At 39.2% G+C, this 17,864-nt stretch overlaps 1 protein-coding gene across 3 annotated transcripts in view; it reads left to right on the top strand.

The window, feature by feature from the left end:
- The window catches only part of PRKCQ (protein kinase C theta), a 152,291-nt gene that overhangs the window by 44,234 nt on the left and 90,193 nt on the right, over nt 1-17,864 (top strand). Inside the window, exons 1-4 of one of the 3 annotated variants that reach the window (XM_082450535.1) lie at nt 1,328-2,060; nt 2,236-2,362; nt 5,682-5,881; nt 9,430-9,490. In XM_082450535.1, coding sequence (XP_082306661.1) covers nt 2,245-2,362; nt 5,682-5,881; nt 9,430-9,490 — 379 coding nt within the window. In that variant the 5' untranslated portion in view covers nt 1,328-2,060; nt 2,236-2,244. Of the gene's footprint in view, nt 1-1,327; nt 2,061-2,235; nt 2,363-5,681; nt 5,882-9,429; nt 9,491-17,864 lie in introns of those variants that run through there. The other 2 variants (XM_082450534.1, XM_082450536.1) reach the window with 2 other exon arrangements.

The following is a 17,864-nucleotide window of genomic DNA, read 5'->3' as shown; positions in this document are numbered from 1 at the left end:
GCGATTTGCTTCTATCGGTGGAACTATGAGGAGTGTTTTACCATTTTTGTGTATTTTCTTCATTTCATGATGATTGCCTATTACTGTTACAGAAGGGGAAAAGATTCTGGGCAGCTCAGCAATAAAATGATACCTTTTGCCTTTAAAAGGCACCCCCTGAGCTTGAGGCTTTATTGAACAACGTGTGAGGTTAAGCACACAAATGCCAGTTCTGCTTTCTAAATGTCAAAATGTCAGATCCCGTCACTGTGACTAGACCTTTAGAAAGAGAGACAGTGGCTTGACTACCAGACAGATGCATGCATTGGGCAAATCATCAAAATGCTATTGGGTGAGGGGATAGGGCAGGCGAGTCTGGCGAACTGGGGAGGGAATCAGGATGGCTGTGGATAGGAAGTCAGTTGATGTCTGAGCCAGCCCTGTTGGGGGAGGGGGTTTTGCAGTAACTCTGTTCCTTACTGTGATAGAACCACTGGGGACACTAGAGCTTTCGGTCTGTTCCCCAGACAGATTTTCCCAGGTGCATGTTGAGCTGCTGTTGCCTAATTCTGAACCCAGCCTGGAAATAGCAGAGTGACACATCCATCAGTAAAGGTCAGAGTGGTTGTAACTCGGACTTTATGAGTCAGTGATCCCTCGAGGCTCAAGTCAGAATTAATTACTTATCTTCACTTGTGTTAAGGAAATCTTCAAAAAGTCCACACATGGTAAATACTCGCATAAATGATGCTAGTTCTTGGTGATTGTTCCTGATTAGTGGAGGAATATAGATTTGTCTGAAAGATCTACGTGGTCCAGGAATGGGGGTCTCAAAGAAGTTTTCTCTGGAGAATTCTCAGCTCTTAGCCAGGCTTCTGCCCAAGAGTTCTAAGCTCAGAGGGTGAAGGGGGCCCCCTAAGGACAAATCTGGAAGTCATCTAGCTGCTAATTCAGCAGAGTGACATATACAGAATGTGTTTTCAAGGCTAAGAACTCCTGACAAATCATGGTGATTCCATAACCATCTCCTTTAGTTAAACCTGCTGAACTGCAGGAAATTGGGACTCTCTTAACCTCCATGAAATTAACAGCAGTGATCAAGAGCCCCTAATTTGTCTCTCTGTTTGTTCAAAAAATACCCAGGCTGCCGGCATTCCAGAGGACTGGCAATCTTTTATGGCTCTGTCGGATTCAGGGTTACGGGCCCAAGATTTCCAGTTGTGTCATTGATTCTCACATCTGGTATCCTGTTACTCTGAGTAGTTTTCTTCCTTCACAAAAAGGTGAAAAGATGGCTAATGCCTTCTTCTTGATATCTTTGGCTTGCTTAAGAATGTTTGGGAAAATTCGTGAGGCAAAATCAGTTCAAGAGAAAGAGGAAGCAAAGACGTAACTTTATCACTAAATACCAAATAATAGTTTCAGATTAATGGAACCTCATGGAAAAGTAGGTTTAAAAAAGGGTTGAAGTAAATGGACAAAACAAAGACAAGGAAGGAACAACAGATGAAGAATCAGACTGGAATCCTGGAATTTGTAGCCAACACTACGATGATTTTCACCGATATCTCCAGGAAAGTGTAATTATTAGTTCTTTGGCTTTTACGAAGTACTTTGTTTATCCTTCCACAATGAAGTGGTATTTTACAGTGGTCAGTGATTTAGGGTTTTTAAGTGGTTTGTAATATTCAAAAGCTTAATTTATATATATCCATATGTATATGTGTGTATGTGTGTCTAAAGTAAACAGAGATCAGCTGCTGAATAAATATCCAGAGCTAATTCCATCACACACATAAATAGCCCATGTAGGAATTTCGTGGTGTCATGTTCAACTGGTGTGACTAAAATAGACTCACTGTTTGTAAACTCATTTTCTTATTACTGTGTGTTGTTTCCTGGGTAACTTCTTGAATAATATTGATAGAAGAAATAAAATGTTGGAAAGCCTCTGCTTCTCTCTGCAACTATTAAATAAAACTCCATTCGATTAAGAGTGGAACTTAGGTCTAACTGACAAGGTTCAACAACGGTGAAGTCCAGAACGCCACTTTCTTTGGCTAGTCAGCCTGTGGTTTGGGGTGAGCCCAATAATGTACTGTGCAGAAGGGGAAGTAAAACATTTGTTTGAATGGATAGTTGAGCCATTTGAGGCTCTGGCTGTCAGCGATAAAGCACTGGTTAAGTGGCGATGGGACACCCACAATAATATATTTTACAGCCCCCAAACAGCATTTGTCTTTTGTCGCTTTTCAGGGAGCGACCATGTCACCATTTCTTCGAATTGGTTTGTCCAACTTTGACTGTGGCTCCTGCCAGCCGTGCCAGGGAGAGGCCGTTAACCCTTACTGTGCTGTGCTTGTCAAAGAGTATGTTGAATCAGGTAAGCTTGAGTGGGTGGTGTAGGTGGGGTGGGGGAGGGGGAGGAAGACCCTACTATGAACTGGGAAGCAAGGTCTTCCGGGATCTTCCAGGTCATCTGGCGCAACCTAATTTTCCAGCTCAGGAAACTCATGCCCAGGGAAGCCAGGTGCTTTCTCAAAGGCATATGGGCTTAGTAACAGCCTCTGAACTAGACCTGGTCTCCTGCCTCATGTTCTACGATATTTCATGGTCCCATTTTCCACGTAAACAAAGGAAAGGAGAAATGAGTTGAGGACATTATGTGAAGGGTTAACGGGGGAAAAAATCTACTTTAATGAGCTGAAGTAGAACATGGTGGTGTTGAGTCTGGTTGTTGTCAGTGATCATAGATAAAGTCTGCATAATCTTAGAATTAACTCCAAAGGTGGTTTACTGCTTCTTGGCCAAGCTCAGATGAATAGTACAAAGAATATACGATTCGCGCTTAGAGTCCAAATTACAGAAAACTTACTTTTGTGTTTACTAAAACCCTGGTTGAGTGAAAGAATAGTTATGTTCTGTCAAATTTAAATATTTATGAGAAGTTCATGGTGAGGGGGAAAGTGTGACAGTCTTCCCGGATTCCTTTGTGGGTTTAAATCATTCCATTAAAATAATCTATTCTGTCTGGAATCTCTCCATGATCACTTCAACTGTTCCCACCCTCCCTGATCCCTGCCTCTGTATTTTAAGATTCTCATGGACTTTTTTTTTTTTTTTTTTTTAATTTATTTATTTAGGCTGTGTTCGGTCTTCGTTTCTGCACGAGGGCTGTCTCTAGCTGCAGCCAGCGGGGGCCACTCTTCATCGCGGTGCGCGGGCCTCTCACTATCGCGGCCTCTCTTGTTGCGGAGCACAGGCTCCAGACGCGCAGGCTCAGCAGCTGTGGCCCACCGGCCCAGCCGCTCCGCGGCATGTGGGATCCTCCCAGACCAGGGCTCGAACCCGTGTCCCCTGCACCAGCAGGCAGATTCTCAACCACTGCGCCCCCAGGGAAGCCCTCTCATGGACTTTCTTAAAAAAAAAAAAAAAAGGGCAGGAGGAAGTTTACATCCCATGATTTTTCCAGCTTCACTGCCTTCCTACACACATTCTGGTTTTCACAGAGACTTCGTAGGGAAGTCTGATTGCCACCAATGCAGAGTCCCAGTAACAATAGGGGCCATTATAGTTCATTTACAGGGAAAGTATTTATGGAGCACCTACTATATACTGGGTCAGAATACGTGCCTTTCCTCTAGAGCTTCTTTCCTAGCAGAGGAAGATAGGCAAGAAACAAAAATATCATGTAGTAAGTCATGTGAAGTGAAGACATTAAAGCAGGGTAGTGGGGAGAGAGAAGGATTGGGGCCGGAGAGACAGATGGAGAGAGACAGAAGTCCTGAAAAAATAGTCCTTTAAGGGGGTGACATTCACAGGTGCAAGAGGAACCTGATTTTGCAGTTGAGAACCTCCAGCTAGATGTTTCCAGCTCAGAACCCTGGGGTTCCAAATCCTGGTGTGTTGGCTTTTCTCTTCCTTATAAGACTTCTGCTCTGTGGTTGACTGACTTCAGCCTTCCAGACCCTGCGAGCACATCAAAGCGGGGGAGACTGTCTGATGATCTCGATTTCCCTTCTGCCCAGGTTTCTCTCCTGTTTAGTTAAAAGTGAGAATGGCACTTGTTCCCAATCTAAAACCTTTCAAAGGTCACCAAAATCTTTGAAGTGTGCAATGTCTGAGTTTTTCAAAGCTGCTTTCGGCTTAATGGGTCCCCGGGATCCAGTTCCCTTTACAGCCACAGCTCTCACTGACATTTGCCTCTTGAGAGCCTTTTTAAAATTTCTTCTTCTTTTGGCCTTGCCTTTGAACTTAGTCTAATCAGCCGTGTGGATCCAGAGAACGTGTCGGAAAAGACTTTGTTTTTCCAAAAGGTTAGGCTGTGGAGTTTGGAGGTTTGGGGGTGTCGATTTTGTTTTAGTTTTGTTCTGAAAAGAAATCACTCTGAACATGATCATTCAAATATTACTTCTCTAGAGTTTAAGCACATTTCAGTCTCGGGGGTGTGAGGCTGCATTTTACGTAAAGCAGTAGGACAGGGACAAACAGGACACAGCGCTGTCCGTCTGGGAGCCTTTGAAAATGGCAAAACCCACTTTAAATAGATAGGATCTTGAGTTCTGGTTCTCTTTTTAAGTGATTGCAAACATTACTGAATGAAGGTGTAAAAAATGCCTTGCCGTGGGAATTTCTGTCCTTTTTCGGGGTGTGGAGAATGGTTATGGTTGGGAGGAATTAAAGGAATTATGAGGGGTGGCGTCAAGCCTGTGGAAGTAAAACGTTACTCTGATCACTAATATTGCCGTTGCTTTTTCTTAAAGTCCGATCCTGAGTTAAACTTCTTTTAAACAAGACATAAAAATCTTCCCCTTCCTATTCCACGCTCAACACTGTCAGAGTTTGTACCTCTCATAGCCAGGTTTACCTAAAATTTGAAGTCTCTGCTTCTTCAAATCCTTGTATGCCTCCCAAAGAATAATTTAGCAAATGCTAAATGCCTGTTCTGCTTTTAGCATCATGTGCTGGAGAGAATCAGGATTCAGAACTGCTTTGTTTCCCTGTTTTAAGTGAATTTTTCCTTTTGCTTTATCAACATCTCTGAATTGCTAAATCTGCCACTTTGTGTGCTTATGATCACAAGAAACAAACACTGAAATACAGCTGCAGTTTTCTGCTCCTGAAATGATTAAAGAACAAATACTATGGAAAATCCAACATGGATGAAAGATACAACAACACTGCTTAATCCCACGAGTAAGCCGAGTCGCCTGGTGGTTCTGGGGAAGTTCCCTTAAACTATATCATCCTGACCTTGGCTCCTGTTACTAACAATTTCCAGGACCCCCACCTGCCTGCAGGTCTACAGCCGGCTTCACTGGCTCTGGGGATGATGACCACCACCCACCTCTCTGGAATACTTGTTAATTTTTGCTTAGGGTGCATGGTTTATGTAAAATATATCCTCATTTGCAAATTAGGGAAGGAAATAATGGCTCATGAGGTTTTAAAGGTTTTGCCTCTTAGTGTATTTATGTTAAATGGAAAAGTTTTAAATATCTTTTTAAAGGAACACTCATTGTAAGCCTGAAATTATGCCACTGTATCTTTCAGATCAATCTCTAATTCCTTTACGTGTTATTTTTGTTCTCCCAACAGACTGATCTATCCCGGAGAGCAGAGGGAATAGGTGCCACTGTTGAGTTGAATTATTTCCCAGGGCTGGTTAAGGGAGTAATGAGAACATATCTTTCTGTTCCTAGAGAATGGGCAGATGTACATCCAGAAAAAGCCAACCATGTACCCTCCCTGGGACAGCACCTTTGACGCCCATATCAACAAGGGAAGAGTAATGCAGATCATCGTAAAGGGCAAAAATGTGGACCTAATATCCGAAACAACTGTGGAGCTCTACTCCCTGGCCGAGAGATGTAGGAAAAACAATGGGAAGACAGAAATATGGGTAAATAGCCAAGCTGTGAGCTTTATTTTAAGTGTATATTCCATTAAGTGATAAGAACCATAGTAGTTGAAGACTAGTTCAAGATTTCAGTGTCATCCTGAAGGTATGATACACTGGCCTTAAGTAAACTGACTCCCTACCACTGACTCATTGGTGGCTTGATAATGATGATGATTATTCATTGCAGTCTTAGAACGTACTGGTATACTCAAATCTCTTTGATTCTTATGTAAGGGGAAGAAGGTCTCTTAGGCTATGAAGAACTGTTATTGATTTATTTATAACTGTTAAAGTAAGCTTGGAAATACCACAAATTTTCCATAACTTGGGAACCTACCTGTGGCCTATTTATCAAGATATCACGTAGATATCAAGATATCTAGGTACCTATGTGATATCTTGATAAAATATTTTAGATAAGATGATGGGTGGATAAGTGAGAAGAGAGAGCAAAGATCCATTTAATGTTTGATATCTCAATCCCTATAATTTTTTTTTTAGCCATAATGTGTTCACTTAGCTTACTTTACTCTAAAAAGTACATTATACACAATCCATGTTAGCACACCAAGTTTTTGAAAACTTAGATTATAACTATTTTGGTAGCAAATGTTTAGAAAGTTAAAGGGAGAAGTAAAATATGAAAGCATAAAAAATTCGAATGAAAATTTCTGGGGTACAAAAATTGAAGAAAATATACTAGTAAAAACTGCTTTTACATGATCTGAAACCCAGAAAGTGTTTTCTCATGTGTCATTTATGCAAAGGAGATTCTTACCTTTCTGCTTTGTACAGATTCGTAAGAACTCCAGCCAAAAGATCTTCAAGTCACAGGTTTCAAAATGGGAATGATACAAGCCTAAAACCTAGATTTTTGTGTCAATTATGTATTTTTGACCTGAAAAAAAAGGTACTTTTTAGGAAAGTACATGTATCTTTGCTTGTATCACTAAAGTAATCTTTAAAGATAAAGATATATCAAGATTTTTTTCTTAAAGTTCCCCATGCTTAGATATGTTTAGATAACTTAGTTCAGTGTATCTGTTGAGCACTTCGCATTCAGCCTGGGGAGAGGATCTCGGAAACAGAATTCCTCTTGGGTAGCTCGTTATACAAGTAGGAAGAGTTTAAATAAGTGGATAATGTCACAAGTATGTGACTTAGTGTTAAAGGTTTATACAAACCCGGTAGGTGAGGGGGTGAGGCCGTAGGTACAACTGAATCATGGGAGCATTTGGCTAGGCTCAGAGAAAGAAGAGAGAAACTGGAGAAAGTTTTCCTCAGTTTTTTCCCCCATTCCCATTTATTTTCCACTTTCTGCCCCATTTTTTTTAAAAAAGGGAAGAGTCACCAAATCTCTCATTTTTTAAGTAGCAGGCTATTTGATTTCCTTTTCAGTTAATGAGAGGATAACTATTTTAAAAATTCTTTTGTTAAGCATCACTGACAAACAAGTTGCTTTTCTATTTGTATCTCTTAAAGTTGCATTTGATTTCTTGCCTTGACTTTCTCTGATTTTATCCTTATCAGACTTTTTACACTTTTTGCCTATTGGGATTTTTGAGACATGAGCCCTTGGATCCTCATTTAACTACTGGCAACCTTCTTACATTTTCCACCTTTGCTGTTTTCAGGGTTATTTGTTAGTTCACTTTTATTTGTAATGTTTAAAGGTCAACAGGTTGCTTTGGACTTATAGTTTCCCTTGCTTCTATTGCAATCTGCGTTCTTAAAATTAGCTTCTCTATTTAAAAAAAACAAAAATGATTTTCTCAGAGTTGCCTCTCACTTCCATAAACACCATCCAGTTTCCAAACATTAAGATTTTCCTTCTGCTTTCCCAAGAGTTTCCCTGTTGGTGCGGTTATCTCCTGTTCACTCTCAAAAACATGATGGACTGTGAAATTCTGTGACTGTTGTTCTTCCAGCAGCTAACTGGTTTAATTTCCTCCATCACCACTAATTCCTGAATATCGGTACCGAATATTGGTAATATTGGTTGCAGTCACCTGGTACCAATTTTTCCCACTTCCTTTGGGACTGACCCCCTGTTCCCTTGCTCTTCTAGCTTTATCTTTGCCTCCTTATTTATTATTCCATAAACCAGAAAATAATGGTGTACATACTTGTTGTCAAAAGCACTTCTCTTTTCATTAATCTATTTAAGCTTGCATGAGAATGTGTAGATAACCAAGCAGTACAAGCTTGTCACATCATAAAATTCTAATAGTAGTGATGCTGTAACATCGGCATCACTATTATGTCAGTTCTCCGAGATCTTTAAAGGTCTGGTGACAGGCACAAGGTCACCATGACCTTGAATTATTTAGCCATGATTCATATTCAATCCTGAGTTCGACCAGACCCTTCTTACTATTTTTCAGTTTATTCTAGTTACGCATGGATGTAATGATCAGCAATGCCCTGCAGTTCACCTTCGTATTCTTTTTAGCATATTTACAGTACAGTGTTACAGTTTAGTATATAATCAGTAGTGGTCAGGTCGTGTCAGATTTGCCATTTTCCCCCTTATGTCACATCACATGATTTCCTGCATCATCCCTTCTACATAATGATACTGAAATATATATATGTATATATATTTTTAAATTTATTTATTTGTTTATATTTTATTTTTGGCTGTGTTGGGTCTTTGTTGCTGTGCGCGGGCTTTCTCTAGTTGCAGTGTGTAGGGGCTACCCTTCATTGCAGTGGGCAGGCTACTCAGTGCGTTGGCTTCTCTTGTTGCGGAGCACAGGCTCTAGGCGCGCGGGCTTCAGTAGTTGCAGCACGCGGGCTCAGTAGTTGTGGGTCACGGGCTACAGAACGCAGGCTCAGTAGTTGTGGCACATGGGCTTAGTTGCTCCACGGCATGTGAGATCTTCCTGGACCAGGAATCGAACTCGTGTCTGCTGCATTGGCAGGTGGATTCTTAACCGCAGCGCCACCAGGGAAGTCCTGAAATAATGTTTTTTAAATCCCTTCCTCGACCAATCTAATTAAAATTTCCCTTAGCAGACTATCCAGCACTTTCCAAAGGAAACAGGCTCTCTGTGTGAAAGAAAAAGGCCACTCCCATTTAATACCCAATTAACCTAGAGGCAAGTGTATTCAGGCATCCTCAAAGCAGGATATCTCTTTCTTTCCAAAGGGAACCTACTTGTTCTCCAAGTGAGCTAGTCCCCAGCCTCCATGATTCTTTTGTCACCATCAAGATATGAATCTACCCTATTACAACTCTTCAGATAAGCAGTAGCACAGGGCAAGGAAGTCAGATAGAATCTGTTTTAGAATTTGGTTTCTTCCTTAAGGAAGTTTTGATCTCCAAGTCAAATTAGGTAGTTGCTGAGGTGTTTTAATAAAAGAAAGCCTATGTTCACGGATGCTGTGCTAGTCTGATGATAATAGGGGTAAGTTAAGTGCAAGGGAACAGGGGTGGGCCCTCCGCTGGGGATCTCCTGCCATCACCAAACTCGCCAGTTGTGATGTCATTCAACTCAGCACTTGTCTCACATTCTGACCCTTGTTTCTTTCCTTCCTTCCACCAGTTAGAGCTGAAACCTCAAGGCCGAATGCTAATGAACGCAAGATACTTTCTGGAAATGAGTGGCAAGTGGCATTTCTTATTCCTGTTTGGGGGTGTGGCGGGCATGTCTCCTCTCCTGTGCAACTTATTTCACTTGGCTTTTCTGAGAGCAAAGAAGATGGAAGCACGAGGAATTTTCTTAAAATTCCCAGTGGTGCTCAAGCATGAGTTGAGTATACACTCTATGGGGCCAGATCCACACAGAAATAGAAAACATTTATAGCATTCGTTTTTAAATGGTATGAATTCATATGCCCAGTGCTTTTCTAGTCTGTCTGTATTTTCATTTGGGAATTTAATGTAAACACCAAAGGCTCTGCTACTGTGTTGCTCTGTGTGTACACACTGTGTATAAATGATGTGATATAACAAGTTGTCACACCATCAGTAGGATACAAAATAAATAAGAAACCGATATTTTCTATAACACTATAGTAGCAAAATACTAATGCTTCAAGTTAGTCACCTCAAATCCTTTTAGGAACAAGGAGGGAAAAAATGCATCACTAAAGAGTTTCACTTCCCTCTCACACACAGATGCCGTTCACAGAAGTTACATTTACAGGCAGTGTGCTTGGTGCCTGTGACAGCCCGTCAGTTCTTCCTGTTGCGTTTATATCCTGTTGTCAAAGTGCTGTGTCAATGAATCAAATGCTACTACTCCTAAAATCTTTTTTTATTAAAGTATAGTTGATTTGCGATGTTGTGTTAGTTTCAGGTGTACATTACGGTTATTCAGATATATATATCTATTTTACACACACACACACACACACACACACACACACACACACACACACACACACACACGATTGGCCAAAAAGTTCATTCGGGTTTTCTGTAAGGTGTTGCAGAAAAACCCGAACGAGCTTTTTGGCCAACCCAATATATACTTTCTTTTTCAGATCTTTTTTTCCCTTATAGGTTATTACAAAATATTGGGTATAGTTCCCTCTGTTATACAGTAGGTCCTTGTGGATTATCTATTTTATATATAATAGTGTGTATATGTTAAGCCCAAATTCCTATTTTTATCCCTCCACCCCCTTCCCCTTTGGTAACCATAAGTTTGTTTTCTATGTCTGTGGGTCTATTTCTGTTTTGTAAATAAGTTCATTTGTGTCTTTCTTTTTCTTTAGATTCCACATATAAGTGATATCATATGATATTTGCCTTTTCTCTGTCTGGCTTCTCTTAATATGATCATCTCTAGGTCTGGCCATGTTGCTGCAAATGGCATGATTTCATTCATATTCCTATTTCATTGAGTACGTAGGAGGTACTCAATGAATGTTTGTTGAACTGTTCAGTTGGACTCACTCTGAATTTAGAAATTCCTTTTATTTTCTTTTGGTTCCCACACAATGGCTATTCCAAACATGCCCATACTCCTTAGTTGCTGAAGGTGTCTTGATCTTCTCTTACTCTTGGAGGTTGGCTTTACCTCCAGTGTAATTGGGAGAGACTATGTCTTCTGTCCGTCTCTGCACTTTAGGATTCAACTGCTTCGTCCTGCATCTCTTCCTGTTCTTCTGCCTCGGAGAAAGTCCCTCCCTTTCTTGGTCTCCTGGCTCTCACCCCTAGCAGCTCTGTAATATCAGTCACGCTTCCTCTCTGGCACCTTCAACTTTTCTGTCTTTCTGTGGTTTCTATCTCATTACCAAGACATACATAATTAAGCTATCTTCTCCAACCTGAAAAGAAAAATTTTTTAAACGTTTTAACCTCCATGAGTTTTTCTTTCCTTGCCTTCCCTGACACATTTCTTGAGAAAGCAGTTTAATGTATCAGTCCCTGTTTCTTCACTACTCTGTCAATTCTTAAACCCTAAGAGTCTGGCTTATATTTCAAACAATCTGCTACATGGCTTTCTCCAAGAGAACGAATCCTCAAAACAAATGCATGTGTCTTAACCTTCAGTTCCCTTGACATCTCTGTTTCAGTCAATGCTGAGAAACCCATTCTTTCTTGGATTGCTTGATGTAATATTATTCAAGTTTTCCTCTTAATTTTTCAGCTGCCTCTTCATGGCCTCTTTTGTAATTCCTTTTCCTACCTCCTAAAAAATATGGGTGTGTACTTACCTCCAAGTCTATTCTTTGTGTGAGTGCCATGTCTTCCTGACTGGGCTATTAGCCATTCAGAATTAGGGGTGATGTCTCATAGTTCTTTAGAACATTCAGCATAACAATTTGCTCATAGCTGGCCAGGAAATATTTGTGATTTAACTGACTACAAACAAGTGACAGATTAAACTAAATAAATAGATTGGGCACCATTACTATAAAAGAAATAACCAAACATGCAAAAACCAATGCACTTATTCAAGCCAATAAACAGAAGACCAAATTACTTCAGAAATAAACAGTAAATACAAGGAGAATTTTTAAAATTCTGAGCTTTTATACATTTACTTTCTTGTAGTGATTAAAATGGTCAGAGGATAAAGGAAATCACAGGAAGGAGCAAGGGAATGAATTCCTTTTTAATACTCTCCGGCATTTTTTAAATGTACAGTGTTACATCCTAATACACAGACTATTTTATATTTATAAATATATAGTTATATGTAGTCTGTACTATCATATAATAGTTTATGTATTAGACTATATATAATTTTTACATAATTATATATATATATATAATTTTTTACAGTAATACAGATAGGGTTCCCAGAATAATTCACTTCCATCCCTGAATTTAAAAGTAATTTTATGCTTTATTTCATTTCATTTCATCTGGACCAAAATAAAAATGAGTCAAATCTTACTGACAAATGGCCTACTATGCCAGTCCCAAGTTGTAAATTGATCTCTGCACTTAAACCAGAACTTGAAGAAGAAGGCAATTGCCTTAGTGACCCTAAATTTAATCCCTTATTCACCAAGCCTAGTTTATTTCTGACCCAGTTCCTAATAAAAAGACTTAAATTGCCTAATGAAGTATTAGGCAAAATATTCAGCCCTATCTAAGGAGCTCTTTATTAGGAAGGCTTTTTATCTGGAAGTTTGGAGTTTCCATAAAACAGACCTGTGGAGCCCTGTGGAGAAGACTTTTGTCCTAAAATGAGTCCTGAGACTAGGCTGGATCCTGCGGGAGAGGTCTCCACCTCCATGCCCCACCTTTGTCCACCCAGTGTGTTTCTAGCCTGGCCACTCTAAGGGGTGGGGAAATTAAGGTACTTTGGCAGGAACATTTGCCTCAAGTGTGTTGTCCAGTCTCTGCCATGGCTTAGCCAGGATGGAAGTAATTTCGTTTAAATATTGTGAACTCTTTTCATTTGTGAAACATGAGCCCCTTATTCTCGCTAAACCTGCATTTTTTGTATTTGGAAAAAATAAATAGAATAAGTCATCCAACAATCTTCAAGCTACTTAAAATCGTGGTTGTAGGAACTATAATCATTAAATTCATTACCCTTGTTTTAGTGATGATGATTATTTTTGTTATTTCTTTCTTGTTTACCATGTCACACTCTATCACATGCTAGAGTTTCCATCGTGCTGTTAAACCATGACTGCCTTGCTGTTGTGTGTTTTCTTTGGGCCTGGGCTTCAGCCAGGGCTGATAGTCTCACTGGTATTCTCAGAATTCTACCAGCCTTTTGGGAAGATGTCATTTGGGCATTGGACACTGTGGACAGTTACTACCCAAAGTATCTTCACCAATATCCAGAGCCCAGGGCGAACTGAAGAAATGTGAATGTGATGATTTGATGTAGGTGACTAGGTAACATCCAGGATTACACTTTTTTTTTAATTGCAGTGATCTGTTCATCTCTGGCCCTTTCCACTTTGACCTGTGTAACCTATGGCTGGTGCCTCTGGTTACTGTGGGCCTCAGGAACCAGAGCATAAACAACTTCCCAAAGTTCTTTTGTCTTCAGAAGTCTGGCCAGCTCCCTCCTACTTCTTCTTGTCCATAAACAACCAGATATAAAGCATCCTGGGACCTAAAAAAAAATGTCGTTTTCAACTTACTGTCAGTAACCACATTATTCTCTAGAATTACAGGCAAAGTATTTGCCGCTTCCTGCCTTTTCTGGCTGAATCATCATTGACAGTGAATAAGAGAGGCTGCTAAATACTTTGAATGTTCCGACTTTTGGTTTTAAAAATTGAAAGAGGATATAGCTCAGTGTCATGAAAGAGGAGTGAAGGGTCAAGCCAGTAATCCAGCCTCATTGTTTCAATCCTATAACAATACACCCTCTGGTAATCCTGTTATGGAATTAAGGAAAGACACTTCGTATTGTACCAACCTTAAGAAGTACTTAGGAGAGGGCAGACAGCAGAAGCAAGAAGAACTACAATTCTGCAGCCTGTGGAACGAAAACCACATTCACAGAAAGATAGACAAAATGAAAAGACAGAGGACTATGTACCAGATGAAGGAACAAGATAAAACCCCAGAAAAACAACTAAATGAAGTGGAGGTAGCCAACCTTCCAGAAAAGGAATTCAGAATAATGATAGTGAAGATAATCCAGGACCTCAGAAAAAGAATGGAGGCAAAGATCGAGAAGATGCAAGAGATGTTTAACAAAGACCTAGAAGAATTAAGGAACAAACACCTAGAAGAATTAAAGAACAAACAAACAGATGAACAATACAATAACTGAAATGAAAAATAAACTAGCAGGAATCAATAGCAGAACAACTGAGGCATAAGAACAGATAAGTGACCTGGAAGACAGAATGGTAGAATTCACTGCCACGGAACAGAATAAAGAAAAAATGAAAAGAAATGAAGACAGCCTGAGAGACCTCTGGGACAACATTAAACACAACAGCATTTGCATTATAGGGGTCCCAGACAGAGAAGACAGAAAGGACCCGAGAAAATATTTGAAGAGATTATAGTCAAAAACTTCCCTAATATGGGAAAGGAAATAGCCACCCAAGTGCGGAAAGCACAGAGAGTCCCAGGCTGGATAAACCCAAGGAGAAACACGCCGAGACACATAGTAATCAACTTGACAAAAATTTAAGACAAAAATTATTGAAAGCAACAAGGGAAAAATGACAACATACAAGGGAACTCCCATAAGGTTAACAGCTGGTTTCTCAGCAGAAACTCTACAAGCCAGAAGGGAGTGGCACGATATATTTAAAGTGATGAAAGGGAAGAACCTACAACCAAGATTACCCTACCCAGCAAGGATCTCATTCAGATTTGATGGAGAACTCAAAAGCTTTACAGACAAGCAAAAGCTAAGAGAATTCAGTACCACCAAACCAGCTCTACAACAAATGCTAAAGGAACTTCTCTAAGTGGGAAACACAAGAGAAGAAAAGGACCTACAAAAACAAACCCATAACAATTAAGAAAATGGTCATAGGAACATACATATCGATAATTACCTTAAATGTGAATGGATTAAATGCTCCAACCAAAAGACACAGGCTCACTGAATGGATACAAAAACAAGACCCATATATATGCTGTCTACAAGAGACCCACTTCAGACCTAGGGACACATACAGACTGAAAGTGAGGGGATGGAAAAAGATATTCCATGCAAATGGAAATCAAAAGAAAGCTGGAGTAGCAATACTCATGTCAGATAAAATAGACTTTGAAATAAAGAATGTTACAAGAGACAAGGAAGGACACTACATAATGGTCAAGGGATCAATCCAAGAAGAAGATATAACCATTATAAATATATATGCATCCAACATAGGAGCACCTCAATACATAAGGCAACTGCTAACTGCTCTAAAAGAGGAAATTGACAGTAACACAATAATAGTGGAGGACTTTAATACCTCACTTACACCAATGGACAGATCATCCAAACAGAAAATTAATAACGAAACAGAAACTTTAAATGACACAATAGACCAGATAGATTTAATTGATATTTATAGGCCATTCCATCCAAAAGCAGCAGATTACACTTTCTTTTCAAGTGCACACGGAACATTCTCCAGGTTAGATCACATCTTGGGTCACAAATCAAGCCTCAGTAAATTTAAGAAAATTGAAGTCATATCAACCATCTTTTCTGACCACAGCACTATGAGATTAGAAATAAATTACAGGGAAAAAAACGTAAAAAACACAAACACTTGGAGGCAAAACAATACATTACTAAATAACCAAGAGATCACTGAAGAAATCAAAGAGGAAATCAAAAGATACCTCGAGACAAATGACAGTGAAAACACGACAATCCAAAACCTATGGGATGCAGCAAAAGCAGTTCTAAGAGGGAATTTTATAGCTATACAAGCCTACCTCAAGAAACAAGAAAAATCTCAAACAATCTAATCTTACACCTAAAAGAACTAGAGAAAGAAGGACAAAACCCAAAGGTAGTAGAAGGAAAGAAATCATAAAGATCAGAGCAGAAATAAATGAAATAGAAACAAAGAAAACAATAGAAAAGATCAATAAAACTGAAAGCTGATTCTCTGAGAAGATAAACAAAATTGATAAACCTTTAGCCAGACTCATCAAGAAAAAGAGGGAGAGGACTCAAATCAATAAAATTAGAAATGAAAAAGGAGAAGTTACAACAGACACCGCAGAAATACAAAGCATCATAAAAGACTACTACAAGCAACTCTATGCCAATATAATGGACGACCTGGAAAAAATGGACAAATTCTTAGAAAGGAATAACCTTCCAAGACTGAACCAGGAAGAAATAGAAAATATGAACAGACCAATCACAAGTAATGAAATTGAAACTGTTGATTAAAAATTTTCCAACAAACAAAAGTCCAGGACCAGATGGCTTCACAGGTGAATTCTGTCAACCATTTAGAGAAGAGCTAACACCCATCCTTCTCAAACTCTTCCAAAAAATTGCAGAGGAAGGAACACTCCTAAACTCATTCTACAAGGCCACCATCACCCTGATACCAAAACCAGACAGAGATACTACAGAAAAAGAAAATTACAGACCCATATCACTGATGAATATAGATGCAAAAATCCTCAACAAAATATTAGCAGACAGAATCCAGCAACACATTAGAAGGATCATACACCATGATCAAGTGGGATTTATCCCAGGGAGGCAAGGATTCTTCAACATACGCAAATTCATCAGTGATACACCATATTAACAAACTGAAGAATAAAAACCATATGATCATCTCAATAGATGCAGAAAAAGCTTTTGACAAAATTCAACACCGATTTATGATAAAAACTCTCCAGAAAGTGGGCATAGAGGGAACCTACCTCAACATAATAAAGGCCGTATATGACAAACCCACAGCCAACATCATTCTCGATGGCGAAGAACTGAAAGTATTTCCTCTAATATCAGGAGCAAGACAAGGATGTCCACTCTCGCCACTGTTATTCAATATATTTTTGGAAATCCTAGGCACAGCAATCAGAGAAGAAAAAGAAATAAAAGGACTACAAATTGAAGATAATTTGTAAAGAAAAGAAGTAGTAAAACTGTCACTGTTTGCAGATGACATGATACTATACATAGAGAATGCTAAAGATGCCACCAGAAAACTACTAGAGCTAATCAATGAGTTTGGTAAAGTTGCAGGATACAAAATTAATGCACAGAAATCTCTTGCATTCCTATACACTAACAATAAAAGATCAGAAAGAGAAATTAAGGAAACAATCCCATTCACCTTTGCAACAAAAAGAATAAAATACCTAGGAATAAACCTACCTAAGGAGGTAAAAGACCTGTACTCAGAAAAGTATAAGACACTGATGAAAGAAATCAAAGATGACACAGACAGTTGGAGAGATATACCATGTTCTTGGATTGGAAGAATCAATATTGTGAAAATGACTATACTACCCAAAGCGATCTACAGATTCAATGCAATCCCTGTCAAATTACCAGTGGCATTTTTTACAGAACTAGAAAAAATATCTTAAAATTTGTATGGAGACACAAAAGACCCCGAATAGCCAAAGCAGTCCTGAGGGAAAAAAATGGAGCTGGAGGAATCAGACTCCCTGACTTCAGACTATACTACAAAGCTACAGTAATCAAGATAATATGGTGCTGGCACAAAAACAGAAATAGATCAATGGAACAAGATGGAAAGCCCAGAGATAAACCCACACACCTATGGTCAACTAATCTATGACAAAGGAGGCAAGGATATACAATGGAGAAAAGACAGTCTCCTCAATAAGTGGTGCTGGGAAAACTGGATAGCTACATGTAAATGAAATTAGAACACTCCTTGACACCATACACAAAAATAAACTCAAAATGGATTAAAGACCTAAATGTAAGACCAGACACTATAAAACTGTTAGAGGAAAACATACAAAGAACGCTCTTTGACATAAATCACAGAAAGATCTTTTTTGATCCACCTCCTAGAATAATGGAAATAAAAAACAAAAATAAACAAATGGGACCTAATGAAACTTAAAAGCTTTTGCATAGCAAAT

This window comes from Balaenoptera physalus, assembly GCF_965194825.1.
Source record: "Balaenoptera physalus genome assembly, chromosome: 2".
Lineage (NCBI taxonomy): Eukaryota > Metazoa > Chordata > Mammalia > Artiodactyla > Balaenopteridae > Balaenoptera > Balaenoptera physalus.
Note: the sequence above shows the minus strand (reverse complement) of the source record. Positions and strands in the feature narration are given on the sequence as shown.